The 25,616-nt window shown below is 44.5% G+C and overlaps 1 protein-coding gene across 11 annotated transcripts in view; it reads left to right on the forward strand.

Moving 5' to 3' along the window:
• Window positions 1-25,616, forward strand: part of C5H4orf33 (chromosome 5 C4orf33 homolog) — a 98,772-nt gene that overhangs the window by 60,052 nt on the left and 13,104 nt on the right. For 10 of the 11 annotated variants that reach the window (XM_053253324.1, XM_053253336.1, XM_053253321.1 and 7 more), the window contains one exon: window positions 2,279-2,456. The exons of the other annotated variant lie outside the window; for it this stretch is intronic. In XM_053253324.1, the coding sequence (XP_053109299.1) occupies window positions 2,279-2,366 (88 nt within the window). In that variant the 3' untranslated portion in view covers window positions 2,367-2,456. Of the gene's footprint in view, window positions 1-2,278; window positions 2,457-25,616 lie in introns of those variants that run through there. 11 annotated transcript variants of the gene reach the window in all.

Below are 25,616 nucleotides of genomic sequence, written 5' to 3' on the forward strand. Positions count from 1 at the left end.
CTATCTATCTATCTATCTATCTATCTATCTATCTATCTATCTATCTATCTATCTATCTATAATTTTTACTATGCTTTTTGTTACCACAATTCAGCCTAAGATTTCTTTACTTCATGAGCTCAACTTCAGTAAGGAGGGGGCCCATTTTAAAATCTTGTCTCTGCCCCTGTGAGGGGTGTGTGATCCGTCTCACAATCACGGATGTGCCTGCCATCATGGGGTGGGCTCTTCTCTCTTCAGACAAGCCCCATCATAACTGTAAGCAATGGGGCACGTGAGTGAGTGAGTGACGCAGCTCAGGCAAGACTTCCTCCCCCTTCACCCCGCTGTACATGGCTGCAGTGGGTCTTTTTCATAAGATCTTGTGACTGGGTAGGTTTTTGGCTTACTGCAACCTTGCCCCTAAGTACATACTGCGCGGGAGATGGCAATGGTAAGCTCCTCCTGTATTCTGCCAAAGAAAACCACAGGGCTCTGTGGGCGCCAGGAGTCGACACTGACTTGACAGCACAACTTTACTTTACAATGCTTTTCTTTCCCCGATGGCAGGGCTGTCCCTAGTGGGGTGTGGGGCTGGGGGTGAATCACCACGTGCGAGGCCTCTTTAACATTTCAAATGACTACAGAATCATACTGACTGATGTCATACTGTGTAAATAGAGTGAGTGAGTTTGTTTGGACATGTCCAGCCAGCTTGGACATATAGTGCATTTGTAAGGGGAAACGTTTAAAGCACAACACATGTCCCTTGCTTCACAGTTCACATATACAAAAAAATGTATATACTGCTGATTACAATTAGCTCCACTTTCACTAGGTGTGAAGTACTCTATGGATAGAGAGAACTCTTTCTGGCAGTTTTACTACAGTAGGGAAAAATACCTAAAATCACTTCATATTACATACACAGAGCTCTCCCACCCTGCCCCACATCTTTGCTCATCAAAGCCCCATGGCAAGCCCTTCCGGGAAATCTAAAGGATGGGGAAGAAAGGGGGTAGTTTACCTTTTTTATGAAGTCAAGGGGGCAGATTCCTCCACATGATGGTGGAATGATGGTCCAAAGGGAGGCTTCCGTTCCAGAGGTTTTTGTAATTTTCTGCCATGAAACAAGCCACATATAGGACTTTAAAAAAAAATGTTTTTAGAAAACATTCAAAAAAATATTAAAAATAAACAGATTGTCCAATCCACTTCAAATTAAATATACAGAGCCTTCCCAACCTGCCTTACACCTGTGCCTGATATCAAGCTATTCCATAAATAGGCGGGGAATCACCACAAAAGGGAAATCCCATACCTTCCATTGCTGGCTCTGAGGTGCAGGAAGACACAGGCTCAGCATACGGCAGCAGGGCAGAGCATGTGCACAGTGCTCTGGTGGGCAGCCATCGCCAGCCACTCTGCTTCCTTTCTTCTCTGCTGCCTGTAGGCAATGGTAACCCCTTCCTGTATTCTACCAAAGCCAACCGCAGGGCTCTGTGGTTGCCAGGAGTCAACACTGACTCGATGGCACATGTTACTTTACCTTTAATTATCAGAAAGCCCACTTATTCTATTCCATATGGAGCCAGGGTCTCCACCAAGACAGGAATCCTTGGCCACTGTGAGCAGGGAAACAAGAGCTAGACACTGCAACATAGATAGAGGAATGTTGCTCCAGTGACTTCTTGCAGGACACCACCATTTTTTATAGCTGCAGCTCAGGCAGAGTGAACTGGCCCTGCCCCTTCTGTAGAAAAGGCTCTTTTCCACAAGGGGCCTTGCCTGATTTCTTAAGTGCTGGCTCCAACAGTGCTAGGGGCACTTAGGTCCTCAGGGGTCTCCTCGGAGTCCAAGGATGAAGGCAAGGACAAAGGTAGGGCTATGCATTATAGGGGTGTGTGTGTGTTTGTATGTGAATTTGTGCCTTGTGAAATAGTGAAGCTCTAAACATTGATTCCAAAGTGTCTTTGGTCATAGTTTTAAAAGATGTATGGCTTTACTAAATTCTGTAGATATTTAGGTCTCCAAATATTCAATTCAAGGAGGGCCTTCTCTTTGGCCGCCCCTCTTCTTTGGAACACTCTCCCTGCCCCCAAGATTCATTTAGCCCACTCCCTGGCTGCCTTTAAGGCCCTTCTTAAAACCTACCTGTTTTGCCAGGCGTTTGCCCTTTAATTTTTTTAAAATTGATTGTTGGTATTTCTGTTCTGCCTAGAGTCTTTGGAGGAGGCGGTATATAAGAAGTTTCAATAAATAAATAAATCCTATTCAAACTCTAGTTTTTTGTTGGCAGCCATCTTCTGGAATATTTCAAAGACTTCAACCTGAAGGACATAATGGGAGAAGACTGGAATCAACCTCCATCAGATTCATGGCCATAACTTCTGCAATCTGAAGTCATCATTCTTTAACCAAAAAAAGTTCATAAAACACAGTTCAAATTAATAAACATGAGGTTTCAAATATTTTAATTGTCTTCTGCAATGACAATATTCTTCTGTATCCACTGCCAGGATTTATCTTCACACAGGGCATAATTAATGTATGGAACTCTCTGCCACAGGATGTGGTGATGGTCACCAGTTTGGATGGCTTTAAAAGGGGCATAGACAAAGTCATGGAGGCTACTATTCTGGTAGCTATAGGCCACCTCCAGCCTCAGAGGCAAGATGCTGCTAAATGCCAGTTGCAGGGGAGCAATGGCAGGAGAGGGGGCAAGCCCTCACCCCCTGCCTGTGAGCTTCATGAAGGCATCTGGTGGGCCACTGTGGGAAACAGGATGCTGGGCTAGATGGGCCTTGAGCCTGATCCAGCAGGGCTGCTCTTATCTCTCCTGTAATATCTATTGCTCTTGATAGCAGGGGGGAATACTATAGGTATGGGGGAAAGCCAAATATTTTAAAAATAAAGAGGGTTTGTTTCATAAAGAAAAACAAACAAAACAAAATATGATTGTTTCCAAGAAATACCCAGTTCAAAGAACCAGTTAGTATACTGCCATTCAGTTTGAGTCTCTTTCTCTCAGCTTCTTCCTTGGCAAGTTAACTTCCCAATGACTCTACAGTCTACAGCACATTTTCAATAGAACTTGTCCTGCCAAACCAAGTTCCTGGCAACTGTTGCAATGCTTTGTCTCACTAGCAACTTATATTTATTCTCTCTCTCTCTCTCTCTCAACTAATAATTCTTCATAACTTCTAACAGTGGGAAACGAAAATAATGTAATGCATTATGCCTTTCAATGATGCTTACCTTTCCATCTTCTTCCAGACTTCCAAATGGACATTAGGGTTGCAATATAACCTAGCAGCTGCTGAACCCAGAGGTGCTCTTACCCTTGGACATCCAGGCCTCCGCAGTCCCCCCCCCCAATCTTCTTTAGTCTGTCCCGGTGTGGTGGTGTGGCCGCCCGGCCAAGCACTAGGCTTGAGCCTGAAATGTTTCGGAGGCCATTATAGAGGCCTCCGAAACGTTTCGGCCACTGGGGTCATTTCGGCTGTCGAAGGCGGCGGGGGTGTTAAGGGCGGGGGGAGAGTGCACTTACCCCTCCCACTGCATTTTCCCCACCAGTGCTCTGTTGTTTCAAAGCCCCTTGGGGCGGCAGCGTACCTCTTTGCTGCCAAGTTGCCCTCATCGGCTGGAAGTACCGGGCACGTGTGCACCCGTTGCGTGCACAGGTGTGCATGGCAGATGGGCGCATATGCAATGGGCACATGCACGCCTGGTACTTCCGGCCGATGAGGGCAACGGGGTGGCAGGGAGGTATGCTGCTGCCCCAAGGGGCTTTGATACAACGGAGCACTGGCAGGGGAAATGCGGTGGGAGAGGCAAGTGCATCCTCCCCAGCCCTTAAGGGAACACCCCTGCCGCCTCCAGAATGGTTCTGGGCACATCCCTACCAAGCATGATGATGCTTAACTTGCAGGGGAGGGGGGCCTCCAAAGACCTTTAGGTCCAGGCTCCAAAATTACCTACTGTAGGTGCACCTCTGGCTGTACCTCATTCTACCTACCTACTTGTCACTCTTCATCTATCATTGTTTTCCTTTATTTCTTCTTTCCTTTTACTTTTACATACTTTGAGAAACATGAATGCAGATTTGAAGCCAAAGTTCAAGAATAGACCTGCAGTGGGTCGGCTCCTACATATGCTTATCTCTGACACAATAAGACTCAATTTGTATCTTCTCTCGCTGATCAAGGGCAGAGCCAACAGCGCCCCAACATATCCCTTTAACATGGGCCCACTGGACAAATCAATGTTTGGGGAGCCCCCAGCACGACTGCTTTCAGAGAAGCTCCGCAGCTTGTGTACCTGCTGTGGAGTGGAGCCCTGACTGCTGGTGTGGAGGCGAGTGGCAAAACAAGCACCACAGAAATGTGTGTGTGTGTGTCAGAGGTTTAGCCCCCAAAGTGCATGACCCTATAGCCTTGCCCCTGGAGTGACTGATAGGCAGGCGGGTGGAGCAGGTGCCGGAGGTGCTTGTCAGCTGCTTGGCAGGAGTAGGGAGAGGAAGTAGTGGGGATAGCAGGCTCTAAGCCTGCATAAGGAGCAAGCAAGCAGGTTGGGGAAGGGGGTTGAGCTTGTCAGGAGGGAGCAAGCTGAGGATGGCATGAGGGTGAGCAGTGCCGTCGGCTGCCAAGGAGTAAGAGGAGGCAGTGAAGCAGTGAAATGAGGGCTGGGGATAGGAGGAGAAGATGGACCACAGGTATCACCCGAAAATAAAATGTACACAATTTTTACAGCACCTAATGGCACTGCAAAAAGTAAATTGAGGGGGAGACATGTTCATTTATTGAAAAGAGGCTCCCTCCAACCTCGTTACACCATAAGAATAGCCCTGCTGGATCAGGCCAAAGGACCATTTAGTCCAGCATCTTGTTTCACACAGTGGCCCACCAAATGCTACCTCTGGCTGAAGTCTTGTGGAATAATTCTTAGTAGTGGATTGGCTCCCCAAAGATTTTGAGTCCTATAAGTCACATGGTGTCTGTGTGGACCTGAAGAATGTTGTGCCCCTTCATAATATTTTATACCAGTGGGGATCTCATAAGAGGGTGATTTGGGGTAAAATAATAATAATAATTGCCTTCTGTTAACACACAAGCAGTTCTGTGAATTGGCCTTCATCAGTTTACTAATTATTAACCCTTCTAACAAAATGGATCTTATTTTTCATGCCCCCTTTAATGAAATAAATTAAACTAGCTGGCCTGGGTGCAGAGCATCTCCGCCTCTAGTTCTCCCCCTCCCCCCCCTCATTATTGCCCCTCCCCATCCCTCTTGGCTCTCCCCCCTTCTCAGCCCCCCTCCCTTATTCTCGGCCCATTTCGGCCGCTGCTTTCCTGCCTCCCGCTGCTACTTTTGTGCCTCCCTAGCCACCGCGTTCCCTGGCACCATTTTCACTCAGCTGTCCATTAGCCTGCCTGTTCACTCCCCGCCCCCCGCCCCCTGCCCGGTAGCTCGCTCATGAACTCTCACAAGAGCTGCAAGAGGGGTTAGCAACAGGTATGTTTAAGAGAATACTCTCTCTCTCTCTCTCTCTCTCTCTCTCTCTCTCTCTCTCTCAGAGAGAGAGCGAGAGCCCAAAAATAATTTGCTGTCTACTTAACTGGCAGGTGTTGATTGCATACCATAATGGCGGGGTTTCCCAGCCTTTTATAATAAGTGTTCCACTCCTGCTGCAGATCTTCAGCTCAGGTACTCTGGTGTGTGTGTGTGTGTGTGTGTGTAGACGCATGCACGCGTGTGCACACACAAAAATTTAAATGTTACAGTTAGAGTGACAGTCACCCCCCAAAAAAAAACTCACAAAAGAACACAGCCACAATCAATATAATTATTGATATAATTATATAATTCTCCTGCTCACTGAGCAAAGAGGCAATTTTTAAAGTGATTTTCTTTATTGAGTAGGGGAGGGAGCAACTGGCCATTTCCAGCCCCAGCACAGCTTCCCTCCAGTGGCTTTTGCTGGTGTCTGACTGTTTATTTTTAGACTGTGAGCCCTTTGGGGTCAAGAATCCAGCTTTATTTATTTATTTTTATTTTTCTGTGTAAACCACTTTGGGGAACTTTTTTTGAAAAGTGGAATATAAATATTTGTAGTTATCTGTCTGTTAACAAGAGAGTTACTAAAGGCTCCCCCAACTAAGACTACCTTCCACCCACCTGCAACCAAAGACTTCTAACTGATCAATATTTACATCCCACTTTTCAACAAAAGTGGAGGGAGAGGAGACAAGGAGGCAGAGGAAGGTGCAGAGAGGATGCAAGAATGGAAGCAGGCAAGGAGCCTTCTGGAAAAGGAGTGGTGGCCAGCAGGTAGTCATGCATGCATGTGCAGGGGAGGAGAAAACGAGGAAGGAGGAGGTTGGAGGAGGATGAAACAGGGACAAGGAAGAGCAAGGAGCCTTGATGAGGACAAGGAGCCTTGAAGAAAAACAGTGGCGATAAGCAGTGGCAGGGGCATAGCAAGGCTGAAGTGGGCCCAGAGACAATATTTTAAAATGGGCCCCCCTCACTGAAGCTCAGCTCATGAAGTAAATAAATCTTAAATGAGGCTGAATAGTGGTAACAAAAAGCATAGTAAATTCTATCTATCTATCTATCTATCTATCTATCTATCTATCTATCTATCTATCTATCTATCTATCTTCTATGTGCCACAATAGAACATCATCTTAAATTATTTTTTTAAAGGTTTTGTAAATTGTGGACAATGGAAGTCATTTAATGGTACTAGAGAAAGACATGTTGTTCTGGTAGCTCCAGGTCTTAACACTCACATCAATTTCGGAGGATGAATACAACCGAAGGAAGCCCGGGCGGGTGTGAGGTTGGGGGAGTCAGTCATGTGATTTGCCTCTGGGGGCCCCCCCAAGGCAGTGGGCCCCCAGACAACTGTCTCCCCTTGCCCTATTATAGTTACGCCCCCGAGCAGTGGCACACTGGAGTATGCATCAGGTCACTCTGCCTCCAAGTCAGCCTGGCAGCCAACCTATAGCAAGCTGACTGCACATGCCACTGACAGAGCTTCCAATTGGTTGAGCTCTGTCAGAAGGATTGAGGTCCAGATATGGAGGCAGAGGAGACACCGGGGCAGCAGATAAGAGCAGGGAGTTCAATCCAGCATATATCTGAGCCCCTGCTGAGGACCACCACCTAGGACCAGTGTTCCCTCTAATTTTTATAATCAGTGAGTGGGAAGAGTTTTTCCTGAGCGGGAGCATCAAGCACACACACACACACAAACACACACACACAATTGACTATTGTGTCACGCAAAAGCGTACTTTTTTTAACCCCCCCCCCGTGGAGTGGACCCACCGCTCGCCACCTCCTGCCCTCCTTCCCCCACCCCCAACTCTGGTCTCTCTGATCTCTGTCTGAGGAGCCGCCGGAAGAGGGAGCTGCCACTGCCTCCTCTCCTCCTCTGGCTGCAGACAGAACTGGAGGCTGGAGGACGAGGAGGAGGAGGCCCAGCTGGCGGGGGTTGGGGGGAGGTGGTGGCACGGTGGTGACCCAGCTGGGGGGAGGGGGACAGCACGGAAATGCCGGGCAGCTGGGCATCAGGGGTGGATGCAGCAGAGACTGCACGCCTGCCAGAAATTGCTGCGCGGAGGCCTGGAAGTTGGTGTGCTCAAACAAGCACTCACCTTAGAGCAGGGTTTCTTAACCATGGGCCCCCAGATGTTGTTGGACTACAACTCCCATGATCCCCACACAAAAACCATTGCAGCTGAGGATTCTGGGAGTTGTAGTCCAACAACATCTGGGGTCCAAGGTTAAGAAGCCCTGCCTTAGAGGGAACAGTGCCTGGGACTCTTCAAAGTACTACCAGTGGTACCACTGGTTGGGGACCCCTGCCATAATTAATGAAATGAGTGGAGATCATTTCATTCTCCGTCACTTGTAGATGCTGGAGCCTTGTTTTGTTTTCGTCTTTGATTGAAATCTTGGTGCCTAAGGATATTGGAGCTTAGATATACTGGCCATCCATCAGTGCAGTGAAATGGCAACAAAGTCGTGTTGATTGCAATTCCCTTATTTAGATCAAACACTGTCTGTGAGAAAATGGCTGCAATTTCAAATAAAATGTGTTTGAAGGATTAATTTGGTCCATCATCTCTTAAGCCTCCACTAGCATCTCTTTTTAATTTGTCACGTAAAATGTGAGTTTGGGAACTTTAAAATGTGTAAAGTTTGCTTTGCAGAGTGTTATTAACTAGAGGGATCTGGATTAATTTAGCAGCCAGGTCTGCTCTTTCAGCCATAAGCCATGCTGTCAGGGAAACCTAATTACACTTTAAGTGGGATGCAAATGAGTTGTGACACTACATCATTTCACATGAAAGGTTCATTACTTACATTAAGTCGCACAATGCTCTTTCCTAAGCATGGAGCTCATTACCATTTTTTGTATATTTTAACATGGTCACATGTAAGTACAGCATTTACTCTTAATACGTACCTTCTTAAATGCAACTCCTTCCTTTAATAATTTAAGCTTTAAGTTGCAGAGATATTGAATCAGTATAAAGTGAACTAGTTTTCGTATGGTTAAATATGAGCCGGGCTCTTACTTTAATATGTTGCTCCTTAACTTCATGGCTTCTCTTTAATCATTTGAAGCTTTATGCTGCTTAAGTTATTGAATCAATAATGAACTAGTGCATGTGCACACACAATTCTGAAATTAAAAAATTAATCTAACTCGTGTCTAGTTCCCTGCAATATTATGAATTTGCCATTTTCCCAGAATGTTCAGGAAGTGCTCTACATTAATCTGAAATCATCTTTAGATATATGAGTCACACTGCAAAAATGTTTTTGTGTGTGTTAAAGAAACATATGAATTGGCGGTGGAAGGAAGACAGTCCCCTCGCCCAGTTCTACGTGTTAATGCTTTGGTGAGGAAGATATGGCACACTATTTTTAAGGGTCTGGCAAAAGTCATATGAATATCTGTGTGTGATTATGTTCCCTGCATCCCATAAGATAATACCAAAGATGATGGTCCCCATCTCTGCAGGCAAGAGATTACCTTGGAAGAGAATGGATTGGTACCAGGAGCAAGGGTTATGGTAAGCATATAAGGACAGCTCCTCAGAAGCAATGTAACATCAGTTAGAGTCTAGGGATATGCACAAACCAGGATTCATGCATTAGTTCGAAGCTGAGCCGGTTCATGGGTCCGCTGAACTGGTTAGACTGGTGGAGTGTGGTGTCGGAGTTGGGGGGTTACTAGTGGCACCGTTAAAAGTGAGGACAGCAGGTCCTTACCTGCTCTGCTGCTGCTCCACACAGATTCCTGCTGCACTAGTGCTCCCCTCAGCACCCCCTGCATGCCAGCAGCACTCCCCCCAGCAGCCTGAGCACAGCGGTGGTGTGGCGGTACAGCAGCAGTGGCATGCAAGTAGCCTTCCCACATGTGCAGCAGCCATGTGCATGGTCAGCAATACCATGCTGACCATGCAAATGACCACCATGCATGTGTGGAGGACATGTGCATGCCACTGCTGTGTGCGGGCTGCTGGGGTGAGAGTCGCTAGCATGTGCAGGCTGCTGGGGAGTGTGCTACCACAGAAGGAAGCTGCATGGAGTGGTGGTGGAGCAGGTAAGGACCTGCAGTCCTCACTTTTAAAGGTGCCACTCCAACCACCACCCCGGCATTGTACTCTACCAGCTGAACTGGTTTGGCTTCAAACCAGTGCACAGACCTTGGTTCGTGCACGTCCCTATTAAAGTCCATGTAGCAGACTCTAAGAAGCTCAATATTCCCAATGAAGATGCAACTACATGTTAGCAGAGTTGATTCTGAAGAATCCAGACTAAGTAATAAGCCATTACTTGCTTTAAGCTTACATAAAAGAAGAAAAACTTAGTAAAAATAATTCATGAGGGATGAGAACGTTGGGTTACAGGTGCTTGTGATGGAGCGGTGGAAGTCAGCCTGTGTGCTGGAGTGTAAGAATCAATTAACATATCAATTCCCACAGAGGTGTAGGAACCTTGCTCGCAACTAGGGAACAAGATCCTGCCAGTGTTCACAACCTAATCACTCCCCCTGCATCAATGTCAGGTACAAGGGATGTGGCCAGTATTGGGAGCAGGGCCTCTCAGCCTCACTCCCCATTCTCCCCAGTCAGTGCAAATGAGGTGAGGGATGCCCCTCACACTCCCAGACGGCAAGTGCTTTGTTCACCATGGGGGTGCAGGACGGGCAAGAAGATACCCTAGGGGATGGGCAAGGGAGTTCCATGATGCCCCCCACAGACCCTGGTGGCCTAGGGACACTCATCCCCCCTTGTCCAATGGTGGCTATTCCCCTGAATTCCCCCCTTCCTTCAGGAGTTAATTCCATGCAAAGCTAAAGTTAACTCTTTGCTTTCTGAGTGGAAATAATCCCCTTGCTGTTGCAGTTCCAATACTAAAATGGCCTAGAGGCTATACTTAGGACAGTTCTGCACTGGGGCTTTGAGGCTGTTCTTAACTAGATAGGGGCAAACAAGCTGAAACCTTTATTGTATTTTATTTATTTTATTTATATACCGCCTGACTCCAAAGGTTCTAGGCAGTTCACAAAACAAAACACAATAGAAATCAAACAAAACCAACTATTAAAACAGCAATTACTTTTTAAAAAAGATTATAGCAATTAAAATTTAAACAGCAATAAAAAATTTAAAAAATTCTGAGATTACTAAAAGCCTGGCTAAAATAATCCAGATAAGACGAAAATGCTCTGGGTTAGTAAACAAGTAGCAAGGTAAATCTGGTCTTGGACAGGGTCACACTCCCTCTGAAAGACAAAATCCGCAGCTTGGAGGTATTTCTGTACCAACACTGTCCTTGGAGGCACAGGTGGTGGCAGTGTGCATAGGTGCCTTTTACTAGCTATGGCTGGTACACCAGCTGTGACCCTACTTGGAGATGTCGGACTTGATCTCAGTCACTCATGCTTTGGCAACATCCAGATTGGACTACTGCAATGTGCTCTACATGGGGCTGCTCTTGAAGATGGTTTGGAAGCTTCAGCTGGTCCAGAATGCTACTGCAAGGATGCTTGTGGGTACAAGTTGCTTCATGAGTATCAAACCCATCCTATGGCTTCATTGGTTACCAGTTTGCTTCCGGGCTAGATTCAAGGTGCTAGTCTTGATATTTATTTATTTATTTCATTTTATATTCTGCTCTTCCTCCAAGGAGCCCAGAGCGGTGTACTACATACTTGAGTTTCTCCTCACAACAACCCTGTGAAGTAGGTTAGGCTGAGAGAGAAGTGACTGGCCCAGAGTCACCCAGCAAGTATCGTGGCTGAATGGGGATTTGAACTTGGGTCTCCCCGGTCCTAGTCCAGCACTCTAACCACTATACCATGCTGGCTCTCTTTAAAGCTCTTCATAGCTTGGGGCTGATATACCAATGGGACTACATTTGCCCATATGAACTGCCAGGGCCCTCCGCTTGTCATCTCAGGTCCTACCCACAGCCCCGCCACAAACAGAGATCCAGTTGGTGGGGACTAGAGACAGGACCTTTTTGGTTGTGCCCCCCGCCGGCTTTGGAATGCCCTCCCCGAGGAGCTTCACCATGCCCCCTCCCTCTGTGTTTTTAAAAAACAATTAAAACACATCTTTTTAAAGAGGATTTCTAATGTTTCATCTGCTGCTCATGTTTGGTAGGTTCTTTAGTTTTTATATTTTTCAGTTTTTAGCTTTTTACATAACTTTAATTGTAATTTTGATTGTGGTTTTAGCCTGGTCTTTTAACGTGTTTAACTTAATTTGTTTAACTTGATGAGTCTTGTTTTACATTGTACCTATTTTATTAATGTTGTGAGCCGCCCCTAGTGTTCTGGAGGGATGGGGTATAAATATTTTAAATAAATAATAAATACTGTGCTGTAGACACCCATTTTTCATCAAGATCAAATCTAGGACAGCAGTAAGTGAGAATTCCTACAAATCATTTATCACTGGAACATTAATAAATCCTTTAGACTATTGCCTGAGTAGTACTATTCAATAAGTTATTCTGGATGTCCGCTAGAGTTTTACCCTCCAAAAATTACAGTTTCACTAGAGACAGTCTCACCATTTTCACAGTGATTGTAGCACAGACTATAGCTTCCATGTCCATATTGGAGAGAGCAAAGCATGCCTAAACTATGACTTCAGTGGGTTTAACAGCCATGGAAATTGTAGTTCATCAAGGAGATGGTACTTTCTAAGACAGCATTCTTGATACCCTCACAGACTTGCAGTTCTGAAAGTTCCTTGTGGAACCACTGGCACAAGCTGCTTAGAACCAATTTATATTTATAGTGTTGCTGTGCCACAACAAAAGCTTTCTTTTTTATTTGTCCAGTAATTTTCTTTTCTCACAGTGAGTACAAAGTTCTGATGAATGATGCTAGTGGCTTATTATTATTTTACTTTCTATGCCACCTGATTCATTTGGTATCATACAGCAACACAGGTAAAGAAAGCAACATTTTACTTTTATGCCCCTGAGAAAAATTATCTTTCCATATCTAAACTATTTTCTACTTTCATAGAATACTTGAATATACCATAGAATGCCATCCTATGGAATAATAAAGAAGTATTTTCAAATTTTCGATGAGCGGGATAACAGGAATAGGAAGAAAATTATCATCTCCAGCAAATCTTAAACAGTTGACTGCAAATTTTTTTCAGAGCACTTTGAATAGAAAAGTACTTTCCAGTGGGCAGCTTGATTGGCTAGGATCTGCAGATGTGAGAAATCACCAATATTTACATTTCAAAGGGCGATACCTTGAAAGAACAACTTCAGTGTCTCTGCAGGCAGCAGCGTGTAACTATGGAAGGAATTATTTCCCCATAAAAATATGGAGCAAAAGTTGCAACATGTGACAGATTAAAGCAAAATTGGCTAAGGCAGGAAGGCCAAAGTCTGACACCATTACTTTTACAAACATTGTGGGCTTAATAGTCTGTAACAGAAGATTTTGTGGAGTAAGCTACTACTTGTGTAAATGTGGCAGTATCTGTCTCAAGCTAATATATTCCCAATCCCAGATGTCTTTTACCCCTCCCTATTCTTTCAAAATTCAAGGTCCTTATAATCAGTATACTTTCCCTACAGATAAAAGTGGTTTTTGTATAAAATGCACTATGTATGAAAATTTGAAAACCAAATACAGCACATAAAATGTGATTATCATATATGTGTCTTGCTGCACACATACTACACATATGATTAGCCTGAGTAATGATTTACTACTGCATGCTGCTCCAAGACAGTTGCCACAAACACCTGCCATGTTCTACAGCAGAGTCACCAAGCCCTCGTGATCAAGGTACTGTAGCCCAGTATGCAATGCCTAGGAGAAGGCATTATGGTGTAGTGAGCAGGTTACCTAGGTAAGAAAGAGGAGAAACTGAGCTGTTGTGGGAGCTGTTGGTGAGAAGGAGAAGTTAGAAGAGGGAAGACAGAGAAGAGCTACTAAGCAGAGTGGAAGAAGGCTACAGAATAAGCTGAGGAGGAGAAGCAAATATTTCTCACATTGAAGAGACAGTTCCTGTAATGCAGAGGTGCACAACCTTGGCCTTACAGCTGTTTCTGGACTTCAGTTTCCATCATTTCCAGCCACAGTGGCCAAGAGACTCAGGGGTCAAGATGGGAACTGTAGTTGAACAACTACTGGAGTGGCAAAGTTATGCAGCTCTGCTGTAGTAGATCCAGAGTAGCAGGGACCAGCATTTAAAGTGTCATGTCTGACTGAAGCTGCAAGTGGGTTTGGTGGGACTGTGGGAAGGGTAGCCCCAGAGGTGGGGGAAACCAAGTATTATATACCAAAGATCATTCATGTAACTCTCACTGTTTGTTTTGTTTACAGTGTATTTTTGTGACCACCTGTTTCTTCACTTTACATTTGCTTCTTAGTTTTGCCATAAATTCTGTTGCACTTATCTTACTTGTTAGGTCTCCTTAATTTCTGAGAACAAAGGGCCCATTACAGTACTAAACGGTTTCAGAAAGTTCTAATGAGATCAGCAGCATATGATTACCCCTACTGATCCTGAAGCAACACCAACCAACTATAACCACAAATACAGCCCCAATGACACGGGCAGATCAAAAATAAGATTCAGGTCCAGAAATTTGATGGCACGCAGGAATGTTGGAGGCTAATCACTTGCTCAATTAAAGTAACGGTAAAGTGTGCCATCAAGTCGGTGTCGACTCCTGGCGACCACAGAGCCCTGTGGTTTTTCTTTGGTAGAATATAGGAGGGGTTTACCATTACAATCTCCCACCCAGTATGAATTGATGCCTTTCAGCATATATCTGTATTGATGTGGCCCGATATAGGTGTTTCCCCTAGTCTGGGAAACATACCAGTAGGGATTCAAACCAGCAACCTCTTGCTCCCTAGGCAAGTTACTTCCCCGCTGCGCCATTAGGTGGCAGTCTCCAAAAAGGAAGGTTTGAAACAGGGGTGTACCTGGTTCCCTAACCAGCTTCCAGAGTAGTTTGAGCAGGACTCAACAACTGCAAATTGAAGTCTGTCTCATCGCTTATCTCATTTAATAAAAGTAATTAAAACCAGCTAAAACAGACATGACTTCTTCACAACTAGCAATAGCAATAGCAATAGCAATAGCAATAGCACTTACATTTATATACCGCTCTATAGCCAGAGCTCTCTAAGCGGTTTACAATGATTTAGCATATTGCCCCCAACATTCTGGGTACTCATTAACTAGCTTTGGGGAATGCTATAACTCAGTGGAAGAGCATCTGCTTTGCATGCAGACGGTCCCAAGTCCCATTGCTATTTCAAGCACGCACAAAGTTTGAGGTATTAGAACTCCATTTTATTTGGAATGATTTCAGTTTGCCTCACCTATCCACACAGAGGAAGTGTTAGAGGCATAACTAAATAAATAAGCGCATCCTAATTAGTGAAAGTTCCATAGGAAACTGCCTTAAACCAAGTCAAACCATTGGTCCATCTAGCTATGCCTTGACTGTCTGGCCGTGTCCCTTCAGGGTTTTAGATGGATATTTTCTAGCCCCATCAAGGCATTTTTCACACAGGGCTTTTAGCTCACATCTCCTTGGGAATGGAGGGTGTGCATTCACATATCAGCCAGATTTACCCTGAAGTCCCGGCGAGCTATAGGGGAGCACTTCATGTAGAAGAAGAATGGCAGCTCAGTCCCCAAATAGCAAAGCAAAACCAGTTGGGTGAGTAAGCAGCAAAGCAAGAGGTCTTGAGACAGTTCTTTAGTACTGAAGAACTACAAGGATTTATTTCAAGAAAAAGTTACAAACAAATGTGAAAAAGCCTGCAGCTTCATTTCAGCTGTAGCTTATGGCTGAAGAGAGACCAAAACAAACAGCCAGCTCTGGAGAGACAAAATGAAGACTAACACTGGAAGAACAAAGAGGGGAGGAGTCTAGCACTTTTATCCATGACCCTACCCCCCACCCCCACCATGGTCCCTATGAGACATTTCAGCAGAGAACTGATGTTGCCAGAATCCTAGCTCCAACACTTCACACACAATTTGGATTTTTTTAATTGTGCGTTAGAGTGTAGTCCGATTTATATCTATGGTAAAAAAAAAACCCACAACTTTTTGCATCTTTTTTTGGGGCAACTTCAAACTTGCAGTTAAGCATTGCAGTAAACTCACCTTAAAGCCTGCTGTGTGAAAAACACCCTGGAGATGTCATACTTGGCATGATAACCTGCTAATTTCTTCTGTAAGTAATTGCTTTCTCAATAACATAGGCTCCATGCTTGTATGCAAGTTCCTCTTGAAATCAATGGCACTTTGGAATAAATGTGTTTAGAATTAAGATGGTAATCAATAACCAATCATGGGTGCTTTGATATGTGTCATAGCATGTTTCACAAGGTTTTAAAGTATAAAGACATGCCATTGCTATTTTGCTGCAATGTTTGTGGGGAGGAGGGAAACTATTAGAATGCTTTACATTAGATGCCACCTGAACTGGAGAATACCTTCCATAAAAGATATTCTGCCTATCCATTTGTCATGTATTGCAGAGAACGAAGACACTTTACTTTGATTTACTGCTGTTGCTGAGTGCAATGCTTCTTGAACGCTTTCAGCTATTTTTGTAATGAAAAAACAAAAGGAGCTATGGCAAAAATCTTAATAATGACAATTTAGTCTCTATTCATTCCCTGGGTGTTTACTGCATCAGTGTTAATCATGTGCTATGAATATATGTTGTAAATATTTTTATAGGATCCTCGCCATAATGAATTGCCTAAAATTATAGCCTATTATTGTAAAAGTATCATTTTTCTAGCTTAACAGGCAGCCTGCAGCTTTTGCATCTGTACACTCCTCCCTCCTTTTCTTGGCTGCTGCTCTTCTGCATGCAAACATATTTCAAGGGGAAAGGTTTGTTGAATGCAGCCAGTGCAATTGTATGCTGTAGTGTATGGTAGATGTCCCCACCCCTTCCCCAATAAACCACAGCATCCTGGTGGTGGCAGCAAAGTACAGGTAAGTGGGCAAAACCCAGAACTCATAAACAAGCGAAGAGATTAATGATGCCGTGCAGAGCTCATGACGACTCTGACTAAACGCATCAGCCTTTTCTGGTTTCAAACAAGAGTATAGATAAACAGAGGGCTGATATATTTATCAACTGGTTCTTTAATTCTACTGGGTTTTATACCAAAATTCTTAAAATCATTGTTTTTATGTCCTGACATCAACAGAATAGGAAACCTTTTATTGCTTAATTTTTATTTATTTTCTTTTCCCATCTATGCAGCATTTAGCAAAATAACTGTGCTTATATCTATTTTTATTTACTCATCTAGTTTCTTTGTGCTTTTGTTTTCAAATGCTTTCTTCCTAATGCTAGAATTCCTCTACATTTTAATCTAGTTTTGGTTATCATGTCTTTAGTACCCATAAAAGTGTGATTAACGGTATGGACCATGCATGTTCTAATAACAGATTGTGAAGAACATTGTATTAGACAGTCAACGAGGCTTCGTTATTCCAAAGAGTACATACAATAACAGCCTGGCAGGCATGAGTTATGGATACTCCATCTTGAATAACAGAAGCCGTATCACTGCTGAATGGCAACAACATTATTAAAATGAAAAGAGAGAACTGCTCAGTGCCCAATAGCAACTGTTGCTTTCAATGCTCAACTTGTTTATCAACAGACTTTTGAGGAAGAATAATTGCAACTCCTGCTCATGATGGCTTACAGGTTAGCAAAATAGTGTGTGATTTTTCCCCATCCCCACCCCCCACCCCAGTTCAGATTAACTATGTGAGATTTCATAGAGGATCGTGATCGCTTAAGCTTTGTAAAAATATATATGGTAGGCATTTGTGCATTGTGTTTGCACTCTGGTTTTCGGCCATAATTGGCCTACAATTAAAATCCATATAAAGGGCCAAACTTTTGATGCTTAAAACATTGTTTTGCTTATATCATTCTGGTTGAACCAGGGGCATAGCCACTATTGGGCGACTGGGTTCAAAGAACCTGGGCTGCGGCCCCAACACCCCCCCATGTCTGACGCCAGATGCGGCGGGGGGGGGGAGTTTAGCTCCTGGATGGGGCCATGCGGCCCTGTTTAGGACTTGATTGGCCAATGCTGCATTCACAGTGTGGCCAGGATCAGCTCTCCCTGCTGCTTCTGGCCACACTGTGAATGCAGTGCTGGCCATTTAAGTCCCGAATGGGGCTGCACAGCCCCGTTTGGGGGTTAGATGGCCAGCACTGCATTTGCAGAGCTGGCCCCTTTAAGGCAGGGAGAGCCGCTCCTGGCCATGCTGCAAATGCAGCGCTGGCTTGGATCTAACTCCTGAACAGGGCAGCATGACCCCATTCAGGAGCCAAATAACCACCACCCCCCAGTCTGATGCCAGATGTGGGGGCGTGGCTAACCCTCTGTGTCTGACATAAGATGTGGGGGCTGGGCGAGTGGGGTTGCGGTGGCGGCTGGAAACAGACTGCCCCTGGCCTGGCTCTGCTATTGGGTTTAACCCTTTAAACCCTGCTATTGGGTTTAACCCTGTGCCATGCTACTGATTAAAATTGCCCCTCCTGAAGACTTATTTGTCCTCAGAGGGATGCAGTTATTGGTACCAATGGCAGCTTCTCTTCTTGGGTGCAGAGCAGCTCAGAGGTACCATTTATAGTGGGAGGAAAGCACTGATCTCCCAGTGCTATGGGAGATCCATTGCTATTTCTTTTTTTAAAGAAAAGATGGAAGCACAGTGACATCTTTATGTCATGTGTGGCTTAGACCAAGATTACAATATAATTAGGGATATGTTGATGCGAAAGTGAGGGTGTTCCTGGTCTCTTCTGGCCCCCTGGCAGTTGGTGATACAGTTCAGGATCCAGACACTCTGCTCAAGGATGGGGCAGAAGGAGCTGCAGAAGGACTCCATAAAGATGCTAGCCCACAGAAGCAACCTGTCTGGAAACCATGCCCTCTGACATGGAAATCCTCTCATCAAATATTCCACAAATATGAAACTACTCATTGGTCTTGGCACTCTGTATGTGATCAGAAATACATGCTCCAGGGTTTAGCTCAGGTGCTGAAAACAAGTCCCAGGCTGGGCCCTGATGTGTTCCGGCTCACATTAAGTTCTAATTGAAGGTGGATATGGATCTAAACATCTAAGATAGTGAAGGCCACTGAGGAAAAAGGCACCTTTTAAAGTGAAGATTCTCTAGTATTTAATGGGGTAGAGCAACTGTCCTTTATCTAACCCCAGCACAGCAGCCACCCTCCAGTGGTTGCTATTGTTGTCTATCTTCTGATTCATTTCAGAATGTGAGCCCTTTGGGGACAGGGAACCATCTTATTTATCTTTCTGTGTAAACTGGTTTTGTTGAAAAGTGGTATATTAATATTTGTATTAGTAGTAGCTGTAGTAGTAGTATTTGTGAGCGCTCCAAAACAGCACCCCCAAGTAGTGAATTCCAGGAAGAAGCCGCTTCCTGGGGTTATTTTTTAAATGAATCACATTAAGGGCTTTAGTCTCATTTAGGGACATAGGAAGCCGCCATATATCAAGTCATACCATTGGTCTAACTCAGTATTGACAGACTGGCAGTGGCTTCCCAAGGTTGCAGACCTATCTTGGAAAAGCCAGGGAGGGAACATGGAACCTTCTGCATGCAAGCATGCAGATGCTCTTCCCAGAGCAGCCCCATCTCCTAAGGGGAATATCTTACAGTGCTCACATGTGGCCTCCCATTCAAATGCAACCATGGTATAACCTGCTTAGCAAAGGGGACAATTCATGCTTGCTGCCACAAGACCAGATCTTCCACTTAAATGGGCTCTCAATACTAGGTCAGATTTTTCCACACTGATAGATCACCACAGAGCAATCACAGTAAAACTGGCAGTCTTTTTTCAATTAACATGGTGAAACTTTGGTTCTTTTAAAAGAAGTTTATACGTTATTTGCTTATTATACTTTCACGTAGCACAGCACTGGCCTGTGAAAGCCATCCCTTAATTAGAAATGGATGTGATGGGCTGATTTGATGACATTTGGTAGTACCTGAAAAACATGCAGCACTTACCAGCACTTGATCAGCCTGGACAGCTGCAATGGAAAACTGATCTTGAAATTTCATTAAGGTTTTACTTGTCAGGGTAAACTCAATGAGGCTTCCAGCTTAACTTCCTCCACCCTTCCTGCTTCTTAACCTTCAGTCAATAGGGGTGTGTGCTGGTATCAGTGGGATGGAGGGAATGCAAAAGGAAGAGAATAGACACACTCTTTATATTACTGTCACACATCTGTTCAGTTTACAGTTAAGGATAGAGCTTGTTGTTGCAAGATTTGATTGCAAGTGTTTTGAGTTTGGGCAAGCACAAAGCCCCTTATGATCTCACCTACACTTTCTGAGTCTTCGCAGATGCTAAATGAAATCTAGCATGCTATAGTGGTTAAGAGTATTCGTCTAGGCCCAAGAAAAACTGGGTTCAAATCCTTACTCAGTCATGAAAGTCACTGGATGACCTTAGCCAGGCACTAATTCTCATCTTAACCTACCATACTGGCAGAGGTGACTCTAGGACAACTAGTTTGGGGGAGGAAAATGGTGGCAAAGAACATTAGGGGAGCAAAGATTGTATGATAAATTAAATACTGATAGAGGTAAGGTAATCCGTGTTATTTGCCTTATTAATGAAGCTTGCTTGAAATTGTCAAACTTACTCATCTTCTTAGAGAGTGTTGTTTTGGATTAGGGCAAACCTTCCAGTCTGTTTTCCAAGCTAGTCTTTTCTTCCTGTCCAAGACTGGAGGGGAAAAGAGGTCAGTGGCAGGCCATCTGAAATCTTCAGGGAAGATGAGCCTGCACTCCTCTGCATATATGGGCCCATCCAGCCCAGTTCCTGCACAGGAAGGAAGCTAAGGAGTTGACCTGGCTCCTGGGAGGGTAGAGGGGTCTTCAATCTATTTGGCTGTGCTGGATTCTGCTCCTTGTTCTGGGAGAGCAGAAAGAGTGAATGAGGCTTCTTTTTTTAAAAGGAGGCATTTAAAAATAATTTATTCAAGCTAGGACCATAATATACTATGCTGTAGAGTTCCAGTTTAGGGGGTGGGGTGGGGGAGTGAAAGGGAAGCGGTAAATATTGGGCTACTACCCATTGCTACCGCTTGAGCCATCCCTGCTTACAGGGTTGTTACAGGGATAAAATGGGGTGAGGGGAGAAGAGAAATGTGTGAGATAAAAATGTAAGGAATCAATAATGACTCTCTTGCCTGGTATTGTCATTGATCTTTGCTGACTTGGATTTTACTGGCTCTGCTCTTTGTAGGTGCCATGTATAACGTTCTCAAAGACATTAGCAAACTGATTAAAACCTTTGCCAGATTTAAAGACGATAAGATGTATTAATATTTCTGCTCTATCTATCTGTCTATCTATGAGTAAAACCAGATGTCTGATATCTGCATCTCTAGGTGGTGTAAAAACACAGCAAATGTAAAATATAAAAGCAGTTAAAATTCACAAAACAAATAAAACAATCTCAGAGGATAAAAACACATTAAATAGTTTAAAATTTCACTTAAAAGTCTGAGAAAGAAGGTACATCTTGAAGATCTTCCTAAAAGCAAACAGAGAAGGAGATGCTTTTCTTTCAACAGCTTTTCTTTCAACAGCTTTTCTTTCATTAGACTTTATATGGAATACTGTGTAGTTCTGGTCCAATGGCCTGACTCAGTACAAGGCAGCTTCCTATGTTCTTGTGCTGCTATATGGCCCTCCAGGGACTTTTAGACACAGCAGGCTTTACCATGAGTTTACTAGGAGGCTTTACTGCGAACTCAAAGTTGTCCCCCAAAAATGACACAAATAGTGGACTTTTTTTTTTTTTACCCTGGATATAAATAGGGCTACTACTCTAATGCACTGTGAAAAACCCAAATTGTGTGTGAACTGTTCCCTGATAACTCACAGGGACTTTCAGATAAATCTGACTGATATCTGAACACACACCCTCCATTCCAGAGGAGATGCGAATTAAAGGGTGAAAAACTTCCAGGGGCCCAATAAACCTTCTGGTTGTGCTTTCTGCCTGTGACTGCATAAAAAGAAAAAGAAAAGGAGGAAGAGGAGGTGGGTGGCAGACCACAATACTTATCTGGTAGACTGCCTTTGACTTGGGGGTTCACTGGCTGTGCAGGCCTTCTTTAAAGTGCAGTATGGTAGCTTTAAAATATTAGGTAAAGGTTCCCAATGAGAACTTTTTCTTAAGGATCATGAAACGTTCCCTGGGAAGCATGTGTAATCTTCTGCCCTTCGGCTCTTTTTTGAGGGAAGATGGGAAAACGTCTCTCAGGAACAGAATTCTGCCTCAGCAGAAAGGGATGGATTAGTTGACCTTTGAGGTCCCTTTGCTTCTTGGCTGTACGCACCAGGAATACACATCGGATACTTCACTGTGAGAATGATATCACAGGATTGGTCGACAATAGTGAGAGCTCCAGTTCTCTCAACAGCTTGCGTTTGGCTCTCTAGTTCACCTGTGACCAACAATTTTGCGAGACTAGCAGTGAGCAGAAAGCATGAAAGCACACAGAATGGCCTGGCAATTAAACTATAGGGCACTAAAATGCTCTAAAATGAAAGTGTTCTGGCTTCCCTTGAAATTACTTCCAATTTTCCGAAAGTTTGAAGCACTAATCTTCTGAAACTCATTCCTGCTGCAAAGATTGCAAAGTGATGAAAAAGTGAAACTTTAAAAAAAACCAAAACCTAGAAGAAAATACTGAGACTCAAATAAGAACGGACAACCTTTTAAGAAGTTGTTCTTGTTACACTTGAGCCTGTAATGCAATTTTCATTCTCTTTGTATAATGACCTCCTCCTATTGTAATCTGTCTATTGAAACTCATTTCTTTTCCCAGTGTGCTCATGACGGGCATTCCAATTTTCTGCATTACTATTAAGTCACTGTTCCCTGCAAACAAGTGGCAAGTTGGAGCCTGTCTGTGTTACACACTAATCTCAGTTTGAGTTTCGGGTTGGTATTATAGTACTCAAACTTTATTTGACAGTTATTGCCATAAATTGCCTGGCTTGATGTTGTTGGCCGAAGGTGGACCAAACAGATGATATTCAGTCCCTTGAAATTCATTGTGCCATCATGTCAGTTTGACTCTGCCCTAGTTTTGGTGGGCTTCTGAAGCATATATAAATAACTGCAAGTGGGGGCAAACCACTAAACACCAGTAGCCCAGGCTTTGGCCCTTACCTTTGAAAGGCATAGAAGGAAAGGAGGGGAGGCATCTATGCAAAGACAAAGGGAGAGAAGACCTCAAGGGCTGACAGAGTCATTTATTGCCCCCACAAAGACATTTATTTTATTTATTATTTATTTATTTTATTTATATACCGCCCTTCCGAAATGGCTCAGGGCGGTTTACAATTAAAACAGAAAACATTAAAAACAATTAAAACAGAGATACAAATATAAATACCAATTTAAAACAACTTAAAAAACAATCAAACTATCAAAACAATTAAAAGCCTGAAAACCAGGTATTAAAACAATTAAAACTGATTAAAAACCCTGAAAGGCCAGGCCAAACAGATAGGTTTTAAGAGGCTCTCTTGAAGGACAGTAAAGAATCAAGATTACGAATTTCCGCTGGGAGTGCATTCCACAGTCCAGGAGCAGCTACAGAGAAGGCCCGCCTTAAAGACATGTTAAGTCTTCCAACTTTTTCTCAGAAGCAAGTCCCTCCAAGGAGCCCAGAGTGTGCTTTGAAATTATATTTTGCTTCACATCAAGCCTGTGAGGTTGGTTAGGCTGAGAGAGAAGTGACTGGCCCCGAGTCACCTAGTAAGTTTCATGGCTGAATGGGGATTTGAACTTGGGTTTCCCCAATCCTAGTGCAACACTCTAACCACTACTCCACACATCTATGAGATCTCCTCTGCCATTGTCTTCGAACTGGTACTTCCCCATTTCTCATTCCTTGCCCTTTGTATGTAAATATCAACTAATTTACTAATAGGGATGTGCAGGGAACCGAGCAGGGGTGGCTCAAAGCTAGGTGGGGGGTTGCACTTACCCCTCCCCCGCTTTTCCTCTGCCAATGCTCATTGCCCGTAAAAGCCTTCGGGGTGGCAGTGTACCTCCCTGCCACCCCTTCCTCCTCTTCGGCCAGAAGTGGCTGAAAGTACTGGATGCGTGTGTGCCTGTCTGAAGTGCATGTGCACGCGCATGACATGCACACACAAACCCAGTACCTCCGGCCACTTCCAGCCGAAGAGGAGGAAGGGGTGGCAGGGAGGTACACTGCTGCCCCCAAGGCTTTTACAGGGAACGAGTGCCGGTGGGGGGAAAGCAAGGGGAGGGGTAAGTGCACCCTCCCCCACCCTTAAAGTGGTACCCCCGGTCTTGAACTTTGAACCCCCCATTGTTCGAACATGTTTGGAGGCCCCCAAAAGGGCCTCCGAACAGGTTTGTGCACATCCCTATTTCCTAACATCCCTGTACACTCCTCACCTAAATATCTCTGTTTTTGGACTAACTCAGGGGAATTTGTACAAAACTGAATTTGCGATCGTGAATAACAAGCAGACTGCAGTCTAGACAGTGGCAAGATTATGTTAGGGTAGTCTAGAGGTACCCACTGCCCAATCACCACGGTGCTCCTGTTCTGTTACCTACGATTGGTGTGGGCAGGGCTTGCAACCTATGACTTTAGTGTATTATATATAGATATTTTGTATAAAGAAGCAGCACAACTTAAAATGAGGTAGTTGCAACCTTGGTACAATCATGGTTAATCAGGGAGGGATGGCAACTCTCAGGGAGTGATAAGCAGGGGGCGAGGAGAAGGTGAAGGCTCTAGTAGCCTGACAGTTGGTGAGCACTGGAAAGAAGGCGAGAGGTGGCAGAGGAAGAGACAGAATAATGAGCGAATCAGGAGCAGCTTTCATACTTTCTTGTAATCAGTGGTTTCCTGTGCATAGCCAAAAGGGAAGAACCTCACAAGGTGAGAGTCAGGGGTCCCAGCCACAGAGGTTCTGCCAAAGTGGCAAACAAACATAGGAACATAGGAAGCTGCCATATATCGAGTCAGACCAGAGGTCCATCTAGCTGAGTATTGTCTACACAGATTGGCAGCGGCTTCTCCAAGGTTGCAGGCAGGAATCTCTCTCAGCCCTATCTTGGAGATGCTGCCAAGGAAGGAACTTGGAACCTTCTGCTCTTCCCAGAGCGGCTCCATCCCCTGAGGGGAATATCTTACAGTGCTCACACATCAAGTCTCCCATTCATATGCAACCAGGGTGGACCCTACTTAGCTAAGGGGATAAGTCATGCTTGCTACCACAAGACCAGCTCTCCTCTGTCCAGCAGAGACAGCAAAGTGCTGGCTTTGCCCCATGTTCTAAGCAGTATTCTCTCTAAAAAAAATCCATCTGTGTACTGAGTTTTGTTGTGAGCAGAAGTATCAAGGCAATGTGTCTGCATGTACATTCAGAATGGGGCCTCCCTGATTCAACTTAGTAGGCTTCAAGCAGCAGGCTTGAAGCAAGGATAACTGAGGGAAGGGAACAGGAAACTGCAGAGGAGGGGAGAGAGAGGGGTGGAGGCTCTAATGGCCTGGTTTCCTGTGCGTAGGGAAACCACCACAGGAAACCACCTGATTGGTGGACATTTCAGTGTGGGCAATTGTGAGAGGGAGGGAGGGAGGAAGAGACAGAGAGCGCGCGAGAGAAATCTTCCATACGCCATGGTTGCATGGACACAACACTCCGTGTAGGAAGCAATACAGGAGGCAGCACACCCATGCTGACAGGCATTTCTTCCTAGTGTCCATCTGCACGAGCCTAGCAGCACATCTGTCAGCTGCTCAGCTTGTCTGAATTGCCACCAGGAAGCTGTCAATAGGATTTGTGCTGGCTGGCTGTATGTAGCTGCATCCATGGCCTTGCTAAATGCGGAGCTCTATGAATACACCTGCTAGAGCATGTGAATCAGCCCAAGAAGAGGACGGATGATGCTGTCTTGCATGTGTAGGATGGCATTTCTGGAGCCCTTGCATCACATAGTAACATGTGCGTGG

This window comes from Hemicordylus capensis, chromosome 5, assembly GCF_027244095.1.
Source record: "Hemicordylus capensis ecotype Gifberg chromosome 5, rHemCap1.1.pri, whole genome shotgun sequence".
In the NCBI taxonomy this organism is placed as follows: domain Eukaryota; kingdom Metazoa; phylum Chordata; class Lepidosauria; order Squamata; family Cordylidae; genus Hemicordylus; species Hemicordylus capensis.